The sequence below is a fragment of the Choloepus didactylus genome, chromosome 18, assembly GCF_015220235.1.
Source record: "Choloepus didactylus isolate mChoDid1 chromosome 18, mChoDid1.pri, whole genome shotgun sequence".
Lineage (NCBI taxonomy): Eukaryota > Metazoa > Chordata > Mammalia > Pilosa > Megalonychidae > Choloepus > Choloepus didactylus.
Genome location: NC_051324.1, coordinates 23,061,695 through 23,088,798, shown reverse-complemented (window position 1 = coordinate 23,088,798; position 27,104 = coordinate 23,061,695). Strand labels below are relative to the sequence as shown.

The 27,104-nt window shown below is 52.7% G+C and overlaps 1 protein-coding gene across 7 annotated transcripts in view; it reads left to right on the top strand.

The window, feature by feature from the left end:
- MYO18A (myosin XVIIIA) overlaps positions 1-27,104 on the top strand; it is a 95,408-nt gene that overhangs the window by 211 nt on the left and 68,093 nt on the right. For 5 of the 7 annotated variants that reach the window (XM_037807914.1, XM_037807912.1, XM_037807913.1 and 2 more), the window contains exon 1: positions 9,251-10,249. In XM_037807914.1, the coding sequence (XP_037663842.1) occupies positions 9,251-10,249 (999 nt within the window). Of the gene's footprint in view, positions 1-9,164; positions 10,250-27,104 lie in introns of those variants that run through there. The other 2 variants (XM_037807910.1, XM_037807909.1) reach the window with 1 other exon arrangement.

The following is a 27,104-nucleotide window of genomic DNA, read 5'->3' as shown; positions in this document are numbered from 1 at the left end:
GGCCGGGGGGGCTCCTCCTCCTCCCCTCTCCCCTGGAAGCAGCGGCCCGGACTCCCGGCTCCCGTCTCCGGCGGCGCCGCGGAGCTCGGCGTCCGTGGGTAGGGGCCGGCCGGGAGGGGCGGGGAGGAGCGGGAAGGTGGAGCACCGACCCCTTTGGCTAGCTCGGGGAGCGCGGGGTACAGGATAAGGTGGCCTTCAGATTGGGGGGATTGGGGGCTTAGAGGAGCCCAGGTGGCCCAGGGCTCCGGGACCGGGACTGCAGTGTCGGGAGCTAGGGGGCTGATCGGGGCCAGGCCCAGCCCCCCCTGACAGACCGAGATCGACAGAGGCGCCCGAGGAAGGCAGCGGGGAAGGCGAGCACCTCCACCGAGCCCTTTATCCTTCCCAGCGGCCTTCACCCTTTCACTGCCAGGCCGACAGCGGGCTCTTCTCTCAAAGGAGCAGCTGCTAGACAGCTGGCAAAACAATGGAGACCCGACTTCCCCGACCCCCCCCCCCGCTTGGGGTAGAAGTTGGGGGGGGTGGGGTGGCAGTGATTGGTAGGCTTTGGGGCATTAAGGAGCGCAGGCTGCCCCCTAGGACTGGCTGCTCACCTCACCTTTCCCTGCAAAGGGGTGGGGTAAGTGTGGGAAGGTCGGTGCCTGCCCCAGGGCTCTGGGAGAGACTGCCCTGGCACCCCGCCCTGCTAACCTGTCATGCCAGTTGGTTCGCCAATGGGAAGGGGGAGGTGCTGGGGTTAGCCGGCCCCCCTCGGTTGGGGTGGGGGTGGGGTTGCTGCTTGGTACCAAGACTGGTGAGGAGTGGGTCATGTTCCTGGCTGAGATAAGGCCTGCTGGGATGGATACACCATACATTGGGGCTTTGTTGTGGGGGGTGAGGGTGCTGCCCTGCTGCCAGGCATGTGTGCCCTGCTGATTAGTTGGAAAGGCTGACACCAGAATGAGCGGGAGGACCAGGGAGAAGGCAGCCGGTTTGTTTTTTAAGCCAGTACTCATTTTGCCTGGTCACTTGGCCAAGGCGACATGTGTTTGGCACTGGCCTCATGGTTTGTCTTTGTGTGGGAGGGCTGGAAGGATGCCTCCTGGGAAGGGCTCTCCTGCCCTCAGATGGTCCCCCCAAATTATAGAATTGAGTCCCCTCCCCCTTTCACCTTGCCAGTGACGGGCTGGCCTGCTTGGGTTCGTTTTGTTCCTTGGCATCCCTGGCCTGGCCTGGCAAACACCACTGTGGAGGGTGAGCTGTGGGCAGTGGGTATGCACTGGGGCCGTGGTGGGAGGAGGCCAGGCTGCCCCAGGGGTTAAGAGATCACCTTAGCAGGACATTGAATCTAGAGGTTCAAGCTGCCTTTCCATGTGCCTCCCAGGCCCGGAGCCCTTTTCTTGAGCAGGTTGCTGTCCTCTTGACACGGCAAGGGGCCTGGCCTTGCCCGTGTCCCCACTCGTTTCAGTTCGGGGGCTCCTTTCTATTTGAGGATATTGAAAGTTGCTCTCCTGAGGTCTCTGGCTTCCTGACAGACCTCGTTGGCTCTTTGTCAATGGCCTGCCACCTCCTCAGCTTCCCTCTGTCCTTTTGTGATGAGAGCTTTCCAGGAAATATGCTCCTGGTTACTGGACATGACTGGTTATATATAGCCTTGGGTGGAGATGTACTTGTCCATTTGGGCTTGAGGACGTTGGGGTTGGGGCCTCAATTCCAGGAAGACAGTGGCTTTGGGGGACATATGTGGGGGAATTAGGGGAATGAGCAAGTTTGTAGGCTGGGGTAGGGGGCAAGGTGGGAGGGGCCACATGCTGCTGGTCACTCCCTTGGGAGTTTGGAACTTTAAACAGTTGATGACCTGGTGCCTGGTGGCTGGCTGGCTGGTTTGTTTACTCTCGCCTGGTCTGGACTAAGTGCCTGGGTGTGTGCCCGAGGCTTCCTCCTGCCCCAGGCTCTCCCCAGAAGCCCTCCTGTGGATTGTGCCCTTCCTTACTCCTTCCTGTGACCTCAGCCTCAGTCCTGGGCAGTCTGGGCAGCCAGCCCCCTTCGCTGACCCTGTATGAAGCTGCTCGTTGAGAAGCACATGTGTCTCCAGAAGCTGGGCCTAAAAACTCCGGGGTCCCCCTCAGAGGCAGGTAGCCGAAGGTAGACTGGGTGGGGCAGAACTGGGGCTTGTGTGAAAGGAGAATCCACCCTCCTGGGGGTGGAGCAGGGAGCTGTTGGAACTCTGATCCAGAAGCCTGATCCAGAGTTGGTGTTGCGTCTCCAGGGCTGCAGGGCTGTTCTTGTTGCTTGGAACCAGAGGTCTGTCCCCAGCCAGACTTCCCTCTCCTGGAGTGGATGCCACGGAGGGGAACCAGAGCATCCTTGTGAGCTGGGCCCTGTTGGCAGCCCTGGGCCCCAGGCTTGTCCCTGGTGGAGAGGGCATCTTCTGGGTGTGGTGGGTAAGGTTGAGGGGGCTCTGGCTTGATGTACTTTAAAGGTTTCAGGGGGTGGGAGGGCCCAGCCCACTGTGTGCTCGGATTGCCAGGTTCCCCAGGGCTTTGAATAAGGGGCTTGATGGAACTTCTAAATTCTGCTTTGGGCCAGGCCCATAGGGGCTTTAGGGTCTGCACACCCCCCTCCCCTGACCATTGCCATTTTCTGAGGTGGCCTGAATTAAAGGATGGGGTGGTGCCATGGTGGGAGCTGGATCAGGAGGGATGGGGAGCAGTCTGGAAAGTCCCTGCTCCTCCCCCTAATTCACTTCCCTGCCCTATGTCGTGAGGTAGGAATTACGTGGCTAGTAAATTGTCCACATTCCCCTGACATTTCAAACAGCTTTGAGACAAGCCGTGGTTTCACTTGTTGGAATGCAGGTTTGACAGGGCCCTTTCTCTCCGCCAGGTACTTTATCATCGCTTAAAAGGGATTATTTTTATCATTCTCTGGTATTCAGAGACGTTGGATGATGGGCTCGAGGTCACACAGCCAAGTCGGAGGCAGAGCCTGCTTAGAACCTGCGGTTTGTGGTTGAGCAGAATACCTCTCCAGCAAAGGCGAGGGCTTGGGGCCAAGTCTGAGCTCCCAGGCCCTTGGAGATTTTACAGTTGAAATAGCTGAGGCCTAGAGAGGGGACGGGACTTGCTCAAGGTCACACAGACGGTGGTGGTGGTGGGCAGGGAGTGTCGGCCCAGGTTAGCGCCCAGCCGGCGGCCGCAGGAGCCGCATGGGGCCGGGCCTGGGCGGCTGGCGCGTCTCCAGGTGTCGTCTCTCCCGGGGCCAGCGGGATTGCTGCGTTCCAGAGGAGACGGTATCGCAGCGGGAGGCGCCGCTGCCTGGAAATGCCGAGGGCCGCCCGGTTGCCGGCGCTGCGCGGGCAGGAAGGGAGCCGGGAGGCGGCTGAGGTCACGTGAGCAGCGTGCAGCCGGGGCGAGCACACCTGGAGCCAGATAAGCTCCGGGTGACCCGGCGGTGAGTCACGGGGCGCTGCGGAGCTCAGCAGAACCGGCCGGGGGAGGCGCGGCGGCGGCGGCGGCGGCCTTGGGCCCCTCGCCCCGCGCCGCTCCCCGGGGCCCGCCCGGGCCAGGTGACGCACGGGCCCCACCGGCCGCGTTTGCAAACCCCTCTGGGCGGGCCGGCGCCAAATAAAGGCTCGGGGCGGTAGGAAGCGGCCGCCCCGGGAGGTCAGAGGCCGAGGGAGAGAGGGCGGCTCTCTGGGGAAAGTATTTCCTTTGTATTTATTTATGAATGTGGTGGGGGGGGGAGGGGGAGTGCTGCCCTAAAGGATCCACCCCCGGCAGTCAAGTCCGGACGCTCTCGTCTTCGTATTCTAACATTATAGTGACTTTGCAGCTTCGGGAGGGTGACCCATTTAAATGCGTCCCCACTTAAAGCCACAAGACACCAGTGAAGTCTATTTTAACCAAGTCCCCCAGGCACTGAACTTTTTTCGGGGCATGAGATGGCAAGCCTAAATGGATTACTTTCTTCTTTGTCAAGCCTTTCTTTTTAAAAGTTTTTATCTTTATAATCACAAGTGTGACACGTGCGAGAAAAAGGTTTAATCTGTAGGAAGTGTATAAGGTAGAAAATTAAAGTGTAATTCCTTTTCCCGTCTACTCCCCAGAGAAAACAGCTGATATGTAATGCATTTTTTCAGACTTTTTAGAAGTTTTTTTTATATACATAAAACCTATTTGTGTGTATAATTATACTATATATTAATATTTTGCGCTATATGTAATATATAAAATATAATTTAATATATATTTTAATATTTTCCTGTAGGAAATAAAGTGTAGGCAGAAAAGTAGAAGAAAAATTACACAAAACTCCTAGGCTTCAATAAACACACACACATTGGCACACATCTGCCAGATGAATATTCTCATTGTAAAAAATTAAAACAATATGGATAAAACACAAATCTGCTTTGACTTCTCTAAAATCCCAGTCCCCTCCTCAGAGCAGACATTTTCTATGCACATGAAAATATCGTGCATAATGTGCATGTATGCATATGCACGCATATATACATAGTTTCTTAAATTTTTAGCAAACATTACATACTATCCTGCAAGTTGCTTTTTTCACTTAACAAATAGTATAGAATCTTTTCTGGTCAGTACATACAAATCTACCCCCTACCCCCTTCTTTTTAACAACTGTCCAATTGTTCTGTAATTTAACCATTACCCACTTCTGCTATTACAAAGAATGCTGCAAATATCAGCCTTGTTCATTGTATGAATATAGCTACAGGTGTCCTATAAATAGAATTGCCCAGCCAAAAAATATGTACATTTAAATATTTTCATAGATACCACCAACTTGCCCTTCTAAAGGAATATACTGATTTATCTTCCACCAACATGTATAAGACTTGTTTCCTGTCTCCTAATCTCGGATGTTATCAATCTTGGTTGTTTTCACTAAACTGCTAAGTGAAAAACAGTATACCTCTGTTTTATTTCACATTTCTGTGAATATTACTGAGGCTGAAAACTTGTTCATGTTTGTGACCATTTCTATTTCTGCGTCTATGAATTGCCTGTCCATATCCTTGGCAGTGGCTGTTTGGGGCCTCTGGACCCAGGCCAGTGTGATCCTGGCTTGGCCATGTGCTCCCTGGGTGGCCTTCACTTCTTTGAGCTTTAGTTTCTATATGCAAAGGTCCTTTCCTGAATTAAGATTTTATTTCTTAACTTATGAGGTAGGTACTGTTATCATCTCCATTTTATAAATGGGAGAACAGAGGCACAGAAGTGTTAAGTGACTTGCCCAAGATTACATGGCTATTATTGGGATTTGTTCTCTGGTTTGTTACCTGATGTTCGAAGCCTGAACTCTTTCATTAGGTTTATTTATTTTTTATATCCCTTGCATTTAGTAGGTGCTCAATAGATACATATTTTACCCAATATTTTTTCACAAAACTTCAAACATTCAGAAAATTTAAGAATTTTACAGTGATCACCTCTCACTCCTAGATTCGACAACTAACATTTACTATCCTTGCTATCACATATTTATCTCTTGATCCACCTATCAGTCCCTCTTAAATTTTTGACCCATCTCAAAGTAAATTGCAGACATCAGTATACTTCTCCCCAGATACTTCCGCATGCATATCATTAACTAGAATTCAATATTTGTTTACATTTCTTTTTTTCTTTTGAGTTAATATTTACATAAAACCAAACATACAAATCTTCCGGGCATTATTGGATGAGTATTAACAAATGCTTACACTTGTGCATCCCAAACCCGTATCGAGATACAGAACATGAACATCACTCCAGAAAGTTCCCTCGTGCCCTTTCTCAGGCGATCCCCATCCCCACCCCCTAGAGGCAACCACTGTTCTGATTTTTATTCCACCAAAGATTAGTTTTGCCTGTACTAGAACTTCATATAAATGGAATCATACAGAGAAAGAGGTCAGAAAAACTGTAAGGTACCTTTCCTGGAAAGCAGGGAGAGAGGGTAAGAGAGGAAGGGAAGGCAGACTGCAGCCTGGAATGGGGAGTAGGGGTGGTGCTATCAGAGCAGTCAGAGACTTTGGACCTAAGGACAGGAGATGCTGGGAAGTCCAAGGTCTACAAGGAGGTGACGGAGCCCGGTCTCTGGCGAATTGGGGACAGAGGAGCATAGGAGCAGAAGCAGCTACAGCTGCATGGCAAAGCTGGCCCTGGAGAGGCGGGTGGTGAGGTGGCTCCAGACGTGTGGCACAGGCCTCAGTTCTGTACTGAGGCCACAGCCAGACCTGGCGATTGTGGAGATGACAGTGAGGAAAGGGTTGTCTTTGGAGTTGTTTAGCTACCAGTGGCAGGACAGGAGTGGTGAGGGAAAGGCCGATACAGACTCAGTCTCTGAAGTCCCCAGGGTTGAGATGGGGGGTGGGGTGGGGTGGTGGCGGCTTTGGCAGAAGGTTAATAACTAACCTGTGTCCACAAGAGGCTTAGAAATTTGGAATTTTAGAGCTAGAAGAGACTTCGATCATCCAGTCCAACCTCGAGCAAAGTGACAGGCTCAAGGTCCCCCAATGAATTGTTGGCAGATCCAGGCTTAGATGCCGGAGTTCCTAAAATTCCTTGCCAGCACCATCCCCTGTGCTGCAACTGTGAATTTCTGTTGTTCCTGTCTGCCACAGTGACAGTGAGGGGCAGGCAAGCAGGCTGCTGCTGAGACAGAGATTTAAATGAAATCACTTCTCAGGGTCCTTTCCAGCCCAAAGATTCTAGAATTCTGGAGGCTGTTTTCCGTTGATACTGCTCAGATAACCAGCCTCCAGCAAGGAGCCAGGCTTGGGTAAGGAATGCAGAGTGAGAATTGGAGACCCAAAAAAGATATCTTGGTGGGGCAGCATTGGAGGCAGTGGCTTTCTCCGTGGCTGGGCAGAGCTGGGATACTCTTGTTTGTCCCCTCCAAGTCCCCAAGTCTCCAAGGAGGGTTTCTTTCTTCATTTCTCCATGGGTTCCCCTGAAGCCATCGTCTAAAGCAGCACTGAGAGATGGTGCAGGTGGTATGGGTGAAGGTTGAGGTGGACAGTGACCTGCTGAGGACTGGAAGGTTTCTAGGTTGGGAGGACAGTGGTACAGCTGCTTGCCCTATGACAGAGGAATGACTAGGTCCCTGACCTGGTTGATGGCAGGCCAGGGCCGTACCCTATCCAAGTGGAGGAGGAGAGGCTCCTCAGGGCAAAGAGGAGTCCTGAAGAGAGAATGAGGGCTGGCAGGCCCCCCCAGCCCAAATCAGCACAGACCCAGCTGGCTGGGGCTGAACCTGGCTTCCCCCTCTTGGGCCTAGATTTCCTGTCCCCCATCTCCCAGGTGCTGTACTTGGAGCGTTCAGAACCAGAAGCTCCAGAGGGAACTTGGTTTTACCAGGTCGAAACTGACGTCGGAGAGGGAAAGGGGCTCATGCTGGGTCCACAGGGAGCGAGTGACGATGCCAGGCCTCCTACCTCTTTGAAGATTTCTCTTGAATTGCACTGTCCACTTGTGGCTATTGAGTAGTTGAAATGTTGTTAGTCTGAATTGAGATGTGCTCTGAGTGTAAAATACATACTGGATTTCAAAGACTTAATACAGAAAAAAGAATGTAAAATATCTCAATATTTTAAATATCGATTACATATTGAAATGACATTGTTTTGAACATACTGCCTCAAATAAAATAGATTATTAATGTTAATTCCACCTGTTTCTTTTTACCTTTTTTAATGTGGTTACTAGAAAATTATAATGATATCTGTGACTTAATGATGTTCCTTGAGGACAACGCTGCTCTAGAAAGATGGGCTGGTTTCTGAGGAACCGCATGGGTCGTAGTGGTGGACAGGGGCAAGCATTTAGCCAGTGCGCCAGGCTCCTTAGGAGTTCCTGGCCTTGCTGTCTTCCTGGGAATTATAACTGGGTTGGGGGTCCCTCTTGGTGGAATGGGGAGTGTAGAAGACCCTGCTCAGTGGCCTGGGTGGGGTGCACAGACAGGAAAGATCCCTCCAGGGCCTGGCAGGGGTCCTTGCTAGAAGGGATGAGCTTCCAGATCTTGTGTCTGGAACTCAGATGGGGAGGCCTTCACAGAGAAAGAAAAAACTAGAATTTAATTTCTAATTAGGTGGCCTGGCCTACTTCTGCTTCTGGTTCCTGGCTGGTTAGAACAAGAAAGGCTCTCTTGACTCCGCCCCCCTCCAGGCCCGGCACAGGGGTGGAGGTGGGTGGGCCCCTGTAGACAGCGCACGTGCCCTGGAGCTGGGGTTCCCTCTGCGGCTGCCACAACTTTCTTCCCGAGGCTATATTTAGGTGCTGGTCTGGGGAAAAGGATGTGAGTCTTTCAGGATCCTGTTTGTCCAACAGATCCCACCCCCACCCCCACCCCGCAGCTGTCTGCCCTCCGTTCAGTGTAGAATTTCCCCTTCCTTCTTCCCTGCCCCCCCTTCCCACTGCCTTCACTTTGGGCTCCCATGCCCTAGAAAGAACATAATATTTACCACCAAATCCCAGCATTGTCATTTATTAGCTGTGTGGCAATTAACACATAATTTTTTCTCATTTTCTTCATTTGTAAAGATGGAGATGACGCTTACAGGGATGCTGTGAGGTGCAAACAAGACCTGTGTGTATAAAGTATCTGGCATTATGCCTGGCAGGTGATAGCTATTAAATAAATGCTGATTTCTTTGAGGTCTTCTGTGAGGTGGTGGCTAATCCTGCTCTAGTGCTAACAGGCTTAGGAAAGAGCCCAGTAGCGTCTGATGTCCGTTGCCATAATGGACACTGGCTGTGGGAGGTGATGGTGCAGAGTCCCTTACCTTCTCCCTCTGTGTTTGAATCTTAAGTCGGGTCCCGGGTGAGTTTAACATATCCTCTTGCCAGCAGGGCAGGTCTCCCAGATGTCACCTCCAGGCCCACCTAAGCCTCGTTCCATCAGAGTTTAAAGGAAAGGACAGGCTTTGGAGTCCGGGTGTTTACTACCTTATTTAAGCCTCAAATTTCCTTGTTTGTACAGTGGGGGTAATAACAGTATAGACCAATGGAAATGTGATAAGGATTAAATTAACTGAGACACTGTTGTGTAAAGCAGAGTGCCCAGCACATAGTGAGGGACAGCTGTGCTTAGTATTTGGCCAAGTCTGGGCTGGAGACCCAGGAAGAGGCTCTGCTTGAATAACTTTTCTCCTTCTCTGTGTTTCTGGTTTGCAGCGGCAAGGTGGGGTAGAAAGCTCCTGTGCTAAGCACCTGTAATCTTCTGGGGGTGCCACCCCTAAAAACAGCACCCTCCCCCCACCATGTTTAACTTAATGAAGAAAGACAAGGACAAAGATGGTGGGCGGAAGGAGAAGAAGGAGAAGAAGGAGAAGAAGGAGCGGATGTCCGCGGCAGAGCTGCGGAGCCTGGAGGAGATGAGCCTGCGTCGCGGCTTTTTCAACCTGAACCGCTCCTCCAAGCGTGAATCCAAGACGCGCCTGGAAATCTCCAACCCCATCCCCATCAAGGTGGCCAGCGGCTCCGACCTGCACCTGACCGACCTCGACTCCGATAGCAACCGGGGCAGCGTCATCCTGGACTCGGGCCACCTGAGCACAGCCAGCTCCAGCGATGACCTCAAGGGGGAGGAAGGCAGCTTCCGCGGCTCCGTGCTGCAGCGGGCAGCCAAGTTCGGGTCCCTGGCCAAGCAGAACTCACAGATGATTGCTAAGCGCTTCTCCTTCTCCCAGCGGAGCCGGGATGAAAGCGCCTCCGAAACCTCCACCCCCTCAGAGCACTCGGCCGCCCCGTCCCCGCAGGTGGAGTTGAGGACTCTAGAGGGCCAGCTGCTGCAGCATCCTGGCCCTGGCGCCCCTCGAGCAGGGCCCCGGTCCCGAGTCCCCGAGCTAGTGACTAAAAGGTTCCCGGTGGACTTGCGCCTGCCCCCGGTGGTGCCTCCCTCCCTGCCTGCCCTTCGGGAGTTGGAGCTGCAACGGCGGCCCACCGGAGACTTTGGCTTCTCCCTGCGGCGCACAACCATGCTGGATCGGGGCCCCGAGGGCCAGCCCTATCGACGGGTGGTTCACTTTGCCGAGCCCGGTGCGGGCACCAAGGACCTGGCCCTCGGGTTGGTGCCAGGCGACCGGCTGGTGGAAATTAATGGACACAATGTGGAGAGCAAATCCAGGGACGAGATCGTGGAGATGATCCGGCAGTCTGGGGACAGCGTGCGGCTCAAGGTGCAACCCATTCCAGAGCTCAGCGAGCTGAGCCGGAGCTGGCTGCGGAGCGGCGAGGGACCCCGCAGGGAGCCGGCCGATGTGAGTGTCTACCTGGGCTGCCAGGGGCGAGCCGGGGTCGGGAATGCTGGCATCTCCTGCCATTCTATTTAGGTGGGGGATTGGCGCACCCAAGAGCTTCAGTCAACCTAGCAGGTGTGTGAGTGCGGAGCCAGGCCACTCCCTGGCTCCAGGGCAACTTACCTGGCCGGGGGGAGAAGTGACGTCAGGGGAGGGTGTCCCCCATGCCAGAGCCCCATGGAAAGGAGTCATATCTTTACCTTGTCTCGGAGCTGAGGGCATGACCCCAAAGGCTCACTCCGGTCGAGTTCTGGGCCTCCTGGCTTGCTGCCTTCTCTCCAGTGTTCTACGTCTATTGGGTTGACTTGATTGAATTCAACATAAGGCTTTCCTCGAGGGTGTTGGGCTACATCAAGTTCTATCTGAACTTTGGCCGAATTTCTGGGGTCCTCAGGAGGGGTTTGATGGTTGGTAACTGCTGTGGAAGTGTTGGGCTTCATGATACAAGGATGGGTCAGGGGTTCGGGGACGATGTTTCCTGAGCCCCACATTGGGGCTTGTAGGCTAACATGTGCCCCTTCCAGATATGAGAGATAGTCTGGACACTAAAATGTAGGAGTTTCATGTTACTTGGACATTATAGGTGAGGGAAAAAAAGATTATTTTGAATCAGGCTGTCATGGAACATCAGGGATGGACAGCTGCTCTGGTTTTGGTTCCCAGGAAGATGACATCAGGCCAGAGCCGCCTCCTGCCCTGAGTGAGGAGTTGAATTCCAGGTGAGGTTGCAGAGATAGGCAGGGGCCAGATCATGGAGGGTCTTGTAAATCGTGGTAAGGGTTTACATTTTATCCCAGTGAAATGGGAAGCCATTGTAGGATTTGAAGCAGGGGTGTGACCAGATCCGATTTATACTTTATAAAAGATCATTTGGCCTCCAAGAGTCTTTTTTAACCATCCTAGAAGCAAAAGCATGGCCCTAGAAAAGTGACAGGGATGTAGCCTGCAGAGATGGTATATCCCGACTGTCCCTGGGAGCCCAACTGTTATCCTGCCCATACAAAACAGCAGCGGAAGAGGATGACATAAGGGCAGAAGAGATTTAAATTGGATGTATGAGCAGGTCTCTACGGGGGATCCAAGGTCTCTAACCGTAGAGGTCTTTGGATAGGTGGCTATGTTTCAGTTTGGAATGTCTTTCCTGGAGACAGCACAGGAAGGACAAAAGGTGACCTCTGGCCATCCCCTCCTGGTAGTCGTGGGTTCTAGGACTGGCCAGATCTGTCCCCTGCAGCCTGACCAGCGCACAGCCTGGCCAGGATCTTTCAGCACTAAGTGACTGGCCAGAAATGTCAAAATCAGATGGAGGAAATGCTAAGGAAGCAGGCAGAGTCCTGGTCTCTGCTTTCTCCCAGGGAGCGGAAGCGGATGCTCGGGATGGCTGCCCGGAGGGCGCTGGGAGCCACAGGGTCAGCCTCCGGCAGGACGCAGTGGAGCTGGGTTCCTGGCCTTCCTTTCCACTGAGGCTCGTTGCCTTCAGAGAGTTTTACTAGCCAGGGAGGGGCTACAAGTGGGAGGGAGCCTGTTTGGAAGCCAGGGAAGGACTCAAGACTCATTTCCTTCCAGAAACACACATTGAGTGCCTACTGTGTTTCATCCTCCGGGCTGGACTGAACACAGGGAACCACGAGGGGTAAAAGTCTGTCTCAGAACCCAAGACTGTAACTTGTTGCCGTGCCTGTCTGCTTTCTCCCAGATGAATATTGCTTTTAGCAGATGGAATTTTCTTCCTCTTAAAGAATCCCCCCAGGGACTGTTGCCAGCTCCCTGCTGAACCGCAGCACAGGGCTCCGTGGGGCCCTGGGCCTGGCATCCCAGATGCTGTTTAGTTTTCTCTTTATAGCACAGAGATCATCCTGGCATCTCATGTTTCCCAGCCACTCTCCCTTCCCAACTAGCTGCTGCTATCCCATCCCTGGGGAAGTGGATGGTTCAGTTTTGGGGGCCCTGGTGGATTCCAAGTTACAGCTGGTATCCCTGAAATGCTGGCTCACTTCAGCCCCCATGGGACAATCCCAGCTGGTGCCCAGAGGACCTCCCCAGGTATCAGCCTGGGGGGTCTGGCAGGGGACACAGTAGAAAATCCCTTCCCCATCCATGATTCATGAAGAGCCATCTGACAAGACGATAAGAAACAGTGCTTGGAGGAAACCTGTATTTTTTCCCAACTGGATAGGGTGATGGGGACTCATGCCACAAACAGAGAAGAAGAGGGTGAGCCTGGCATTTCTAGCTTCCTGAGGGAGACCCTGGGAACTAGCGTGGGAGTGCTACAGCCTCTTCTGCGGCCCTCAGCCTCTATCTCCTCCTCCTCTTCCTCCTGCTCCTACTCCTGCTCCTTTTCTTGGCAGCAGTTCTAATCCCAGTTCTAGGCCAAGAGGAGTCTTCCCACCTCCTCCGTGCTCCTGGGCGGGGCACCCTGACGGCTCTAGCCCCATAGGGACAGCTCCTGGCGGCCACCCTGCCCGCCAGGCCATCGTCCATCAACTGAGTCCACACATTGCCTGTCCCCGGGGAGCTCTGAGGGAGCTGGCTGGCCATCTGTTCCCTTCTTGCACACAGATGGGGGCCAGGCCCCCTGGCTTCACTCTGTGGCCTGCTCAGAAGTCTCCCGGGAGAGACAGCCCCGTGGGTTTCCCTCACACATAGTGTGTGTCCAGAATGTTTGGCTCACGCCTTCTTCACGGGCCCCTGTAGCTGCTATACAGGGTTCCAATGGGAGTAGGGGTGGGCCATGGTGGTAGGATAGACTTGGGGCCTAATAGAAATCACTCAGCAGGCTTGAGTGAAGCAACTCGTTCTTCTGTCATCTATGCTCTGCCCACCCATCCACTCCACAAACATTTATTGAGCACTTGCTGTGTGCTAGGACCTGGGTTCCAGAGTGAGCAGCACCTCATCGCAGCCCCAAGTTGCTCATAGGGGAAGGAGTCAAGAAGCCAGACAATGACAATACAATTTGAGGAGCTCAATGACGGGTGTCAGGACAAGGGGCTAAGGGAGCGCAGAAGAGGGGCTTCGAGTACTCTTGTGGGGTGGGACAGTGAAAGCTGACATCTGAGCAGGATCTAAGCAAAGGGGAGGCGGGAGGAAGGGGACGGCTGATTTAGACACATGCCACGACCTAGAGGTAGGAGCTAGAATGACACTTTTGGGGAATAGAGCTGAGGTTGGTGTGCGTGGAGCCAGTGTCGAGAGAAGCAGCAGGACAGGTGAGCAGGCGCCAGGTCATGTAGGCCCTTGTGAGCGGGGCTGGGGAACCTGAACTTGAACCTGAGGGTACTGAAGCGGTTTAATAAGGGAGTAATAGAAACAGATTTTAGAAAATCTCCCTGGCTGCTTCTGGAGAACGCTTTGGAGTGGAGCCAGGGTGGTGTGGGGAGAAGAGCGAGGGCTATTGTTGTCATCCTAGTGGAAGGATGGAGGCCTGACTTGGGAGGAAGCAGTGGCGTGGAGAGAAGTATCAGGCATGGGTGATGGAAGTAGGCGCTTTAGTCTTGGTGACCATCTGGGTGGGGGGTAAGGGAGAGGAGGGGTCAAGTGTGACCTCCAGGTTTGGGGGACGATGATGAGTTCTTTCCTCTGTTCCTCAGAGGAGATTTGGAGGGCATCTGTTTATGGAGCAGTTACTCTTAAGTTTTCCAAAGGCAAATTGTTCCCTGAGTTTGTCCAGGTTAGGGGAGGTGTTGCTAAAGATGAGGCTCTTAAAACCCCAGTTGGATCAGATTTTCTTCCCCTGGTTCCATGAGCCTGGATGGGAAAGTCAGGGCCCAGTGAGGAAGGCGTCAAGGCCAGGCTGGGGACTAGGGCCTGGGAGAGAAGAGGGCTGGCCTCTCCTGTTTGCATCCAGGGGACAAGTGGATAGTCTGGGGACACTGCCCAGCCGCCAGAAGGACATGCCTCTGCTGAGCTCGGAAAAGCCCATCTGGCCAAACCCTGGCCAATGCGGTTATCCCCCGGCATCAAGAGCCAGAGGAGCAGGCCTGCATGGGGGCCCTACCCAGGAAGCACTGCCTCCCTAAGCTTTCAAGAACAGGCGGGAGGGGAGATGTGGGGCTTTAAAGGAGGCCTGCAGCCCGTCCCTGTCAAGTCTGTTTTCCTGAGCTCTCTGGAGCTGTCAGGCTGTACAGGTACAGAGTGGGGCAGGAAGGAGAAGTGGCCTGTTCTGCCTAGAGGGAAGGGGTGGCGATTAGGAGAGGCCTCCTGAAGAGGATGACTCGTGATCTCCTCTATGAAATGGGCATTCTTCTAACCTCCCCAAGGTTAAACTTTAAAAAGTTTAAATCAGAGAAGCATGCACACCCAGCTAACTCCACTTATCTCTAAGGAGCACAGGATTGGGGGCTAAAGGGAAACTATGGCTTTTTATTCTGATACTACACTTTGTGGGTCTTTCTATAAAACAAGCATGTTTATGTGTTAAGTGAGATCACTTCCGTGAAACTTTGGCAGGTAGTAAATGCTTAGGAAGGTTAGTCCCTGGCCGCTCTCTCTAGCCATCCAGAGAAGGTCATTTTGCAGCCTCCTTGATGAATCCATCCCAGCGCTCTCCCACCCTTCTGCTGGTAAGGTTTTCTTTCCAGTGGAGATTCTTGATGCTTCTGTCCCCAGTTTTTTCCCTTAGCTCTAAGTTTAAAGCATCCAACTGGAGGGAGAGAGGGGCCCCTGGTGCTCCGTAGCCTTGTAGCTGACTGCAGGCTCAGTCAGCATGGCCTTGTGGTTAGCGTTGCCCACATCTGGGAGAAGGGCAGGGGACCTCCTTCCCTATAGTGGAAGCCCTAGAAATGGTCTGAGTGGGAACTGTATGAGCCTCATCAACCTCGTCCCCAGGGCCCCTGGGTGCTGCCAGGAGCGGGGCCTACACGATTCTAAGGGGAGACTCAAAAACTGTGCTGTTTGCAGGACTGCCTGGCCGTGTCTGAGCATTCAGCTCTCCTAGGGGGTCTGGTGGGGGTGGAGCTGCTGGGTGCTGGCCTGGGCTCAGTGCTCTCGAATGCTTCTGTTCCTAATTTTACTCCAAATGATCCTTGGATATTTTTTTTTTTTTAAACAGGAAATTTTAGCTTCATTTCAAGCCAAAGCTTCAGGCACCTCTGGCATCAGGGGGTCTCCCCATGTGAGAGCCCTGACTTGGGCCCAGAGTGAAACCAAAACTAAGTCCTTTTGGTAATGAGGGTTAAAGTAGTGGGACCATCGGGCAGGTATCAAGGACATGAGAACTGTGGGGGAGAGGGGGCCTTTGGGAGCATTTTGGGGGGTGGTTTCTATCCTGGATTAATGGGGTACACGGGACCACAAGGGTGGAGTGGGGCACCAGGCCACCCCGCTTCTGCTGGGTCTCCATTCTCTCTCCTCAGAGACACCACTCTGCGTTTGTCCCCATAAGATGCTAAACAAACTGCAGCCCCAGAGCGCCCTGGCCACCCAGCCTGTGGGTGGTGGGCACAGTGCCCAGGCCACACTGAACTGGGTGTGGGTATGTGCCGCAGTCATTGGTTGTTTTTGCAGACCCAGGCTGGAGCCCTGGCGTGGGGGTAGGGCTTTGGGGCCACCTGCCCTAGCTCCTTCCGGCTCTGGCTAGAAACCCCCTGGCCTGCCCTGACACCCACGCCACCCTGCCCTCTTCTCTCTTCTTATCTCCCTTATTTACATTGAAATGTTCTGGAAAATACCAGATATGCAAACACCCTGACTGGGGTGGTAGGGAGTGGGGTGAAGGGGGGTGTGTGGTGGGTGGGAACACAAGCATTTTAAAAATGCTGCAAATCTCTGCAGCATTTCCCAGAAACCACAAGCACGTGCTCTGCCTGCCAGCAGGGCCCCCTCCGTCCCACAGCACAGCACTAAGCTGCTGGAGTTTGCTCACCGCGGCCCGGGGTTGGAGAGCAGCATCTGGCGGGGGGCACCAGCAACCTAGTCGGGCTGGGGGCTCCCCTGCTGCCTGGGCAGGTCTCTGTTGACAGTTCCGGGCAGCAGACACGGATGTGCCCCAGGCGTCCGGCAGCACCGTAGGCACCCACTAGGCCAGACAGGCTCTGCGAAGGAGGGGCGTTTCCATGCCTCCCTGCCCTTGCTGTGCAGTTTAGGGGGGGCCCCTGCCAACCCTAGAGTCCTGCTGTTTGGCAGCAGCTTCTGTTCTGTTAAAGACAGGGGACAGTGACAGCAAAGCTCATTTTTTCAGTTTTTGGCTCCAGATTGGTTGGGAAACAGCCTCCTCCTCCTCCCTTAACCTCCCACCACATGTACCTCGGAACCAGGGCACGGCGCTCTGCCCCAGCTCAGCCATGCTGCCCAGGCTCTGGGTCAAGGGAGAATGCAGGGTGTTTGCTCAGCATTCTGTGTGGCACCCAGCACAGTGCCTGGCACATCATGCTCCGTACATGGTGTTTAATGGCTTGACCAAAACCCAGCTGGAAAGAAATGCCCTGAAGGGAGGACCTGAGAAGTCATGGCACCAGTGAGGGTGATGGCTCGTGAGCGCTGTATGTTAGGCACATTCTAGATGCTTTCCATGTATTTACTCATTTAACTTTCACCACAACCCTACAAAGGAGTTAATTATAAAGATCTCTGTTTCACAGATGAGGAAACTGGATTACAGGGAGGTTAAGGTTAAGTGAGTTGCCCACGGTTCCACAGGTATTAAGTGGCTTGCCAGGATTTGAACTCGGGCCACCCGCTCCTTGCTCTTCACCAGTGTGCTGAACAGGGTCAGGGGAGGCAATATTTGGGTATCTCTGTAAATCTGCAGCCCAGCTCAGGCTGGGCCCTTCTGACTCCTGCTGCCCCTGGTCACTGGAAGTCCTCTCACCTTGTCTCTGTCCCTCCAGAAGGGAATTGGGAGCCAGGGTTAACTGCCCATTCTTGCCTTCCTCTGGAGATGGTGTGAAGGTCTGTGTTGCAGAAGGATGTGACTTGCTCTCAGCCTCTCCTGGGGATTAGCCCAGAGGAAGGGAGCCCAAGTGTCAGCAGGCAGGATGGCATCTTGTGGGAGTTTGGAGAGGTACTGAGGGAAGCCGTGAGAGGGCCTCTGGCAGCCTTAGGAGGGAGAAAGGCTTGGCAACATTTGGGTTAATCCCACAGGAAGGAGGAGGTACAGACAGTTGTCCCTTATGCATGCATTTCCCTGCTAGATCTGGGGAGGCATAAACATTGTCCCTTTCTCCTCTTTGGCCCTTACTGGTGTGCTATTACTGATCTCCATGGCACTTGGAGTGGCAGGATCCCCGGGGTCTCACCTTTGACCTAGAGCAGGGCTTCCCCTCCTGTGTTGCCTGGGTCTGTGCACTGTTGTTTCCTGGGTGTGTGAAAGGTTGGGAAGCATGGCCCAGCAGAGTGCCCAGCAGGTGGTGGGTGTGCAACAGTATTCTCGTTGGTCTCTACCACCCGGTCCCTGCTGTTCCTTTGTCTATAATGGTTTTCCCTGCTCACCCTCATACACTCATACACATTGGCCTCAGTTGGAATATTACTTCCTGAGGGAAGTCTTCCTTGATCGCCGCAGACCACTCAGGTCCCCACCCAGGCAGCACCCCATCTTCTCCTTCATAGCATCTGTTCTGGTTTGCTAATGCTGCTTGGATGCAAAATACCAAAAATGGATTGGTTTTTATAAAAGGGGGTTTATTTGGTTACACAGTTACAGTCTTAAGACCATAAAGTGTCCAAGGTAATGCATCAATAATCGGGTGCCTTCACTGGAGGATGGCCAATGGTGTCCAGAAAACCTCTGTTAGCTGGGAAAGCACATGGCTGGCGTCTGCTCCAGAGTTCTGGTTTCAAAATGGCTTTCTCCCAGGACATTCCTCTCTAGGCTGCAGTTCCTCAAAAATGTCACTCTTAGTTGCTCTTGGGACATTTGTCCTCTCTTAGCTTCTCCAGAGCAAAAGTCTGCTTTCAGAGGCTGTCTCCAAAATGCCTCTGTAAGCTGCAGCTCCTCTCTCAGCTCCTGTGCATTCTTCAAAGTGTCCCTCTTGGCTGTAGCAAGCTCACTCCTTCTGTCTGAGCTTATATAGTGCTCTAGTAAACTAATCCAGGCCCAAGCTGAATGGGCAGAGCCACACTTCCATGGAAATTATCCAGTCAGAGTTATCACCTACAGTTGGGTGGGTCGCATCTCCATGGAAACAATCAAAGATTTACAATATAATCAACACTAATATGTCTGCCCACACAAGACTGCATCAAAGATAATGGCATTTTGGGGAGCATAATACATTCACACTGGCACAGCATCCATCAAGGTTGTAATTAATGAGTTAATTTCTCCAGAACAGAAGCACTTCAGGAGAGCAGTGGACATTTGTTGAATGAGTGGAAAATGGTTCTATAGTCAGCCTCTCAGCCTCTCCTGGGGATTAGCCCAGAGGAAGGGAGCCCAAGTGTCAGCAGGCAGGTTTCCCATTCTCTCTGTCCAGTTTTCCTTGTTAGCAGTTTTGGTTCCTAGAATGCTCGTTCCCAGCTGGCCTTGGTGGCTCGGCTGTAGGGTTACCCCTTCCTGCCTGCACCCACTCACTCTGTTTTCTGTGTCCCTGGGGACTTGGAATGTCTCGCAGGAGTAGAAGAAAGACATGCTTGGTAGGCATCCTGAAGCAGGAGCCAGGGGAAGGGGTTGTAGGAGGAGGGTCCCAGCTTCCTGCCCTGCTCTGGGGACCCCAATGAAGGCACCAGGCTTGCCGAGCAGACTCAGGTTTACATGGGGCCACACAGGATCCGGCCCGGGGAACTTGGAGGAATGTGCCTGTCTTAGTGGTTGCAGGTCTCCAAGAAAGTGGCCATGGCCCAGCAGGACTCAAGGCCTCCTCTTCCCTCCTGCTGCTTTTCCCCCGGGCAGCCTGCATGCTGGAATGTCAGCAGGCTGGGAATTCTCACGGCAAGAGTTTTTTCCCAGTCAGAGCAACAGATTCCAGCTGGAGCCTGGGGACAGCTCCTGCATGGGCAAGGGCTACTAGAGAGGGCAGGGCTGGCATCTGGGGCTGCCCCAACTACTCTGCTCTTGGGGCCCAGGCTCAGTTTTGATCCCCTCTGGGAGACACAAACATCTGCCTTCCCCACTGGGCCAGGTCAGGGGGCACCTGAATTTCTGGACCGTGGAGCTCAGCAGAGACAGTGGGAGGCCTTAGAGCCTATAGCCTCCACCTCTGCGAGGAGCGAGGGAGACTGGCCGTATCCCACAAGGCCTCACTTCCTCTGGCTGGTACATGAGTCAGGAAGGGGAGCGCCTTGGATTCCATCCGCAGGTAGGGCCATGCCTGCCAGACCCAGGGTCTTTGGCTTATGGAGGCCACCCAGCCTTGGCAGGAAGTAGCACTGCTGAATTTGTCACCTGTATCTGTCCTCTACTCGATGGGCCCCAGTGCCTCTGGGCCTGCTTCCTTTTTTTAATGACCTTTCCGGCCTCTGTGCCCCTTGCCCCCTGATCTCAGTTCTGCCAGCTCCTCCCTCCCCTTCCCATTTCTGCAAGGAGCTGACTCACTTCCTCCCTCCCTCCCTAGCTTCTTTCACTGCCATGCCCTGTGACAAGCAAGGTACAAGCCGGGGGGAGATTTCTCGAAGGGCACTTCCTGGGCTCTCTTCTCAGGCACAGGACTGTATGGCTGCCCCTGGTTCTGGGGCAGAAGAGAGCTGAGAGAGGGGCAGGAAGGAGGGGTGGTGTGGTGCTCTAGGAAGGCCAGGTGCAGGTTGTCAGCCAGCCTTGATGAACACCACTTGCTCTGTGTCGCACCCTGAGCTTGGTTCTGTGGAGGAGAGAGGCTGTCGGTGCCATCCCTGAGATCTGGGGGCCTGTGCTTTCTCTAGAACAGAAGACATCTGCCAAAAGAGAGCTCTTAGCCCAGGGTGGCATGGGCTGGAGGCCAAGCAGTGACAGCACTGTCAGGCAGCATGAGGCCATCATAACTTTCTGTGACACCCAGTTTCATCCCTGGCTCCATCACATCAAGGGGACAGTATCTGGAGATTCCAGTGGAACCTTCCAGGCACATGGCAAAGGGAAGGGTCTGGTACGATCTTGTGTTAGGACTGCTGGGTCCTTGTATCCTTCCCCTCCCCACCCCCAGCTCTCTCATTTGTGGACTGGTTTGGTTGTGGAGCTGTCTGTGGGAGCCCTGGCTTCAGAGAAGTCAAAGGTTTCTTCCCAGGGTGGGCTGGCATCTTCTACCTTGCCCTCTGTGGAGCTGCCCAGACTGGAGAAGCCCATGTGCTTGGCACATCAGGCACTGGGGGACCCAGCCTTGCATCCCTCCTCAGCAGGTGGCCTGGGTTACCTAAAGGACACAGGCAGAGGCCGAGTCCCCACTCAGTTGGCCCAAAGTCAAGATCAATAGCGGCAAGAGGGAAACTGGGCCTGCCGCCTGAAGAGCCTGGGGGGACCGCTGTGGTCTGTCTTCCTGGAATCAAGTGACCAGCAAACATCCCTCATCCCCTTAGCACTTGGCTTTGCCTGGCAGAGCCCCCATTCCACTGGCAGACTGGAATTCTGGCCTCAGGATTTCTGGACAATGACTGGCGTTTCTTGTTTAGGTGAGGTTCTGGGGCAGGCAGGAATGAGGCTTGGGGAAGGTAATGGGTGCCAGTCTGATCATCCCACCCAAAATGCCCTCACCCTCCCTCATGGGAGGTGAGCCACCCTGTGCGGGCATCTGTATGCATTGCTCTCTCAGGGCTGCCTCCACCCAGAATTACCTGGCCCTGATCTGGGGAGCAGAACTGGGCTCTGGGGCAGGACAGCCAGCTTGGGAATGGCCTGGGTGTCTCACACACACACACACACACACACACACACACACACACACACACACACACACACACACACACACACACACACACACACACACACACACACACACACACACACACACACACACACACACACACACACACACACACACACACACACACACACACACACACACACACACACACACACACACACACACACACTGCAGAATTTAGACTGGTAGTCCTTTTCCCTAAGACCTTGCCAAAGCATTTCTGCCACCAGCTTGTCCTAACTAGCCCTTACCTTCTCTGTCCAGAGGAAGGCTGGCCCCAAACCACAGGGATTGGCCTCTGGGGCAGGAGAAGGCAGAGATTTCCTGCTTCTCTCAGGGCCTTGGGTCCCTCCCCCTCCCCCCTTGCCCCAACCTCTTTATCCTCCTTAGACCACTGGTTTTGAAGTTTCTTTCTGTGCCTCTGAAAGAAGGACCTATGCTATAGAGTCCCCTACCCCCCAGCCCCATTCTCTTCAAAATCCGAAACCTGCAGCTCTCTTATTGTTGCCATAGAAACAGATGCTTGGCTGATATGGAGTTGGATGGAAGGGCTGCTTTGGCTCTAGGAATTGCTTTCAGCTCATTCTGTGAAGAGAAAGAAGAGCAAGGCAGCCTAGGAAGAAGGGCCCACAAATCAGGACTGTATGTGTTATTAATACGTTGTTATACATTGCTTAAGGCACGGACTCTGGAGATGGACTGCCTGGGTTCGAATCTTAGCTCTACCTCCTACTGACTGGGTGACCTTGGGTAAATTATTTCATCTCTCTGTGCCTCATGTTTCTTGTCTGCCCAATGAATATAATAATAGTCCTTTCCTTGTAAGGTTGTTTTGAGAATTAATCAGTACTTATAAATTACTTAGACTAGTTCCTGGGCACATAGTAAGTGCTCAAAAGTGAGTGACATTGTCATCATAATCTATATGTCCCTGACACATTGGGATGTGCTGCCCCCCAGGATGCTTTGGGGACTGTCTGCCCGCAGGAGTGCCACAGGCCCTGCTTAAGGTTAGTCCTCTCTGGCAATTTCTACCCTTTGCCGACTCTGGAATCCCGATGCCCTAGGGCCAGCAGGTCCCTGGCTGTGTGCTGCCACAACTGGGGCAGTGCTTCCACACCTCACCAAGCGTGTCTTCTGCTCAGCTGTGTGCATGGAAGGGGGCAGCTTTACTGTTGCCCCCACACTGGTGCTTTTTGCCTAAAGTGCCTTTCAGGTGGAGATAGGGGAATAAGGCCCGGCAAGTTCACCACACTGACTCAGGGTCACACGATGCCCTCCGAGTGGGATTGCTTTGCCCTGAGTTTCCAATCTGGTCTGTTGGGTGATGCCAGTTTTTAAAATTGTACTGCTTTTTCTGTGACTTCCCCCAGTCACATTCTTGGCTGATGCCAATACATTTAGAGTGCCAGGCTTATTTCTACTTACTTGTTTTCCAGTTAAACAAACCCTACTTTTTTGGATCTTTCTCTCTTCACGCCTGTCCTGCCCATGAGAGCACATCGGGATTAGGAATGAAAAGGAATTGAGGACAAAACTGAGGCACAGAGCCGAGAGGCACCCCCAACCTGTCAGTTCCCTGGTCTGTACACACACGAGCTTGCCCGGCCTTTCCCGTTCACATTTTCTAATTGCTACAGCAAAACCCCTCAGGTTGAGTCCCAGTGATACAATGTGATGGTGGTGAGATCAGTGCCCTGTCCCCTTGTTCTTCTTTGGATCCAAGGCTAATGGAGCTGGTTTGAGCCTCTCCAGCAGACTGCAGTCTCTTTTCCAGCATGTCCTCTTCTGCCTCATTTAGTTCAGCCAGCTGCTAATGCAGTGAGTAGTCCAGTTATGGTCCTCGCTGCCCCACAGCAGGACCCCTGGCATGTGCCCAGGTTGGGACTTCATTGGCCTTATTTGCCCTTGAAAGTTCAGGATGCTGCTGGGACTTCTCTCTCTGGGAACACCAGGATCAGAGGAGTCCAGCAGCGGGGGCTGTGGGGAAGCCCTCCAGGGCCTCAGGCCACCGCATTCCAGATGTCTTACCCATGCATGGCCCAGAGACTGCAGAAACAAGGAATGATTGTGTGGCACTAAGGGGCTTTCTCCCAGGCCTGGGATGTCATGGGTTGGGGACAGGCTTCCATTCAGCCTTGCCTTTTCAGCCCCTTGGCATCTGGTTTCTGTTCCCAGGCTGGGTGTTAAACTGTGGCTACAGTTCCCTCTCCCACCTCTTTCTGAGGCCTGGGGGCCAAGTACTGGGTCTCAGGGCTCATGGGGACAGGGGTCTAAGCAGACTTTGGGGTGGGGAATATATCTGTGTGTATAGGCTTGGGCAAGGAAACCAGGACAAGCTGAAAGAGGAACCTCTAGATCAGACCTGTCCTCTGATAGAACATTTTGCAGGAATGTTCCATAATCTATGCTATCCAATTTGGTAGCTGCTAGCCAAATTTGGCTATTGAGCACTTGGAATGTGGCCAGTATGACTGAGGAATTGAACTTTAAATTTTATTTAATTTAAATTAAATCAGAAGTACCCCCATTGTTTCAAATACAATTTAATTTCAATTTAAAGAGCCACATGTGGCTACTGGCTACTACGTTGGACAGTGCAGCTCTGGACAGCTCCTAGAAAGAAATAGTGGAGCTCTTGAGGGCTTGTCCTTGTTGGCATTATCTCTCCTTCTCAAAGGTTTGTCCTCTCTGGCAATTTCTACCCTTTGCCAACTCTGGAATCCTGATGCCCTAGGGCCAGCAGGTCCCTGGCTGTGTGCCACCACAACTGGGGCAGTGCTTCCCCACCTCACCAAGCGTGTCTTCTGCCCAGCTCTGTAACGCACAGGTGCTTACACGCCCCAGTGGATTTGGCCAGGGCTGTTAATGCGGAGGTGGTGGGTTGGTAGGAAAGGTAGAAGCTTTTGCTTCTTCCTTCCTGCTTCTATGGAGACTGGGTTTGTGCTTTATTTTTACTTCAAAGGGTTCTAGAAACAGGCTCAGTAGGAGCCTCCAGAGGTATAGGTTTGTGCTTTATTTTTATTTCAAAGAGTTCTAGAAACAGACTCAATAGGGGCCCCTAGAGGTGAAACATGCAGATCCTCAAATATTTATTGAATGTTCAGTGTTTGAAGAAAGCCAAGGTCTGTCTAAGGGAGCCTCTCTGTCTCTTACAATAAGCATCAGAGGCCTCCAACTCTCACACCTAGTAAGTCCTTACTGATAATTTTAGTTAAGTCAGTGCAACTGACCCTTTTTACTTTGGTGGAAATAGAGAAGGGATATCATTTATATGAAAAAGAGATGATCAGTGCTTCGTTATGCTGCTTCTCTCATGTCTGCTAGAGGGGGCAGGGGTAGGGAATATGGTGTATGTGGAGCATTTAGTAGACTGCGAAGTGATCCAAGTCTTGGTGAGATTTGGAGCAGCAGCATTGTAGCGATTTGGGGAACTATCCTCAAGGCTGGCCCTTGGCTATGAGCCTTGTGGCAGCCTGGCTAAGCAGAGGCATGGAAATCCCCGGGGGCTGGAGGAAATCCCCGGTGGGTGAGATTCCTCAGGGATCCACGGGTCTACTGGGGCAGCCAGTCGGGTGGTCTCTGCAGGCAGCCAGGGCCAGACTCCTGGTCTTGGGAGAACACGCCCGTATGTCGTTGCTCGAGCTCTGTGGGGAAGGCACAGGCTGCAGGGTCTGAGCCCTAAGACCGTGGGGTGGGGAGCGGTGACTGACCACCCCGAGCTAGCCAGGGGCCATCCACTGACCCTCTTGGATTGCTTGTGCAGGACAGCTCCCCACCACACACACTCAAGGGCCCCCCTGAACAGTCTTCTGACCTTTTATTTATCCATTCATTTATTTTATTCAATCTGAGCATTTATTGAGTGTCTGCTATGTGTAGGGACTGTTGTAGGCTTTGGGGATAGAGCGGCGATCAAAACAAAGTTGATGTCGCGCTCATCCCGGTCTCTTCTTGCCATTATCTCCCCGGGAAGGCGAGAGGCCATCTTGCCGCTGCAGGCCCCTCAGGCCTCGAGCTCCCCGGGGACGCCTCTTGGGGGCGGGGCCCACAGGCAGGCCCCGCCGACGCGAAATCCCGCGGTCTCCGCCGCGCCGGCCTAATGAGAAGGGGGCGGTCGCCCTCTGTCGGGCTCCTGTGGCGTTGCCGGCTGGGAGCATTCAGGGCCGCTCCGCGCATGTGCTGACCGGCCCTGCCCATTGGCTCCGCCTCTGCGCCGGCCGGCGGGCGGGGCCGGCAAGCGCGGGCCGCCGCGTGGGCCTGGGGCTGGCTTAGCTGGCGCCTCTTCCCGCCCCGAGCCCGGCGGAAGGCGGTGAGTGTCCGGGCCCAGCCCTGGACGCGCCCCTTTGGTCTCTCCGAGTTTGCTCTCAGCCCCTGTTCCCCTCCCCAAGGTCATCCCTGGGAGCTCTGTCCTCTTCCACTTGGGGCGCCACTTGTCATGGGCACCCAGTAAAATTTCAAAAAAGTTTGTTACCTCAAAGGGTGGCAGTCACTTTTAAAAAAACTAGTCGCTGCCTACTGTCATTGTAGTAAGACATTTTATTACACACAGACGCACACAATAGAAGTAAAAGATAATCTTTCCCGAGAAAGGGAAGGCACTTTGGAACTGGCATTTTCTCTGAGGACAGATGAACCGTCTGACAGGGGTCCTAGGGCTGGTGCTGAGGAAGCTTTGACGTGGCCATCCCAGGGGGAGCACCTGTCACTGACTGGGGTGTGCCCTCCTGCCCCAAAAGTGGGCCGGGCCCACGGCCCCCCAGCCCTGAGGGCTTTAAACAGGACTCCCACCAGCTCTCCTAAATAACGGGTTCTATTAGTGACATTTTTTTTTTAATTCATTTTATTGAGATGTATTCACATACCATTCAGTCATACAAAACAAAGCGTACATTCAATTGTTTCTCTACTCTTTTTTTTTTTTTTTCATTTTTATTGAGATTGTTCAGATACCATACAATTATCCAAAGATCCAAAGTGTACAATCACTTGCCCCTGGGTACCCTCATACAGCTGTGCATCCATCACACTTAATTTTTGTTCAATTTTGAGAAACTTTTCATTACTCCAGACAAGAAATAAAGTGAAAGATGAAAAAAGAAAAAAAGAAAAGGAAACTCTAAACCTCCCCTATCCCTAACCAACCCCCCTCAATTGTTGACTCCTAGTATTGATATAGTACGTTTGTTACTGTTTATGAAAAAATGTTGAAATACTACTAACTGTAGTATATAGTTTGTAATAGGTATATAGTTCTTCCCTATATGCCCCTCTATTATTAACTTCTAATTGTATTGTCATACATTTGTTCTGGTTCATGAAGTGATTTCTAGTATTTGTACAGTTGATCATGGACATTGCCTACCATAGGATTCAGTTTTACACATTTCCATCTTTTGACCTCCAGCTTTCCTTCTGGTGACATATATGACTCTGAGCTTCCCCTTTCCATCTCATTCACACACCATTCGGCGCTGTTAGTTATTCTCACATCTTGCTACCAACACCTCTGTTCATTTCCAAACATTTAAGTTCATCCTAATTGAACATTCTGCTCATACTAAGCAAGAGCATCTACATTTCTTCCACAAGGCAGGAGGGAGAGTCAAAGAAGGTAGAGAGGCAAAAGAAAGAGGAAACAAAAAAATGACAGCTAGGAAGCAGCAAAAGGAAAAATAACCTTAAATCAAAGTAGAATAAAGAATCAGACAATACCACCAATGTCAAGTGTCTAACATGCCTCCCCTATCCCCCCCTCTTATCTGCATTCACCTTGGTATATCACCTTTGTTACATTAAAGGAAGCATAATACAATGATTCTATTAGTTACAGTCTCTAGTTTATGCTGATTGCATCCCTCCCCCAATGCCTCCCCATTTTTAACACCTTGCAAGGTTGACATTTGCTTGCTCTCCCTCATAAAAGAACATATTTGTGCATTTTATCACAATTGTTGAATACTCTAGATTTCACCAAGTTACACAGTCCCAGTCGTTATCTTTCCTCCTTTCTTGTGGTGTCTCACATGCTCCCCATCTTCCTC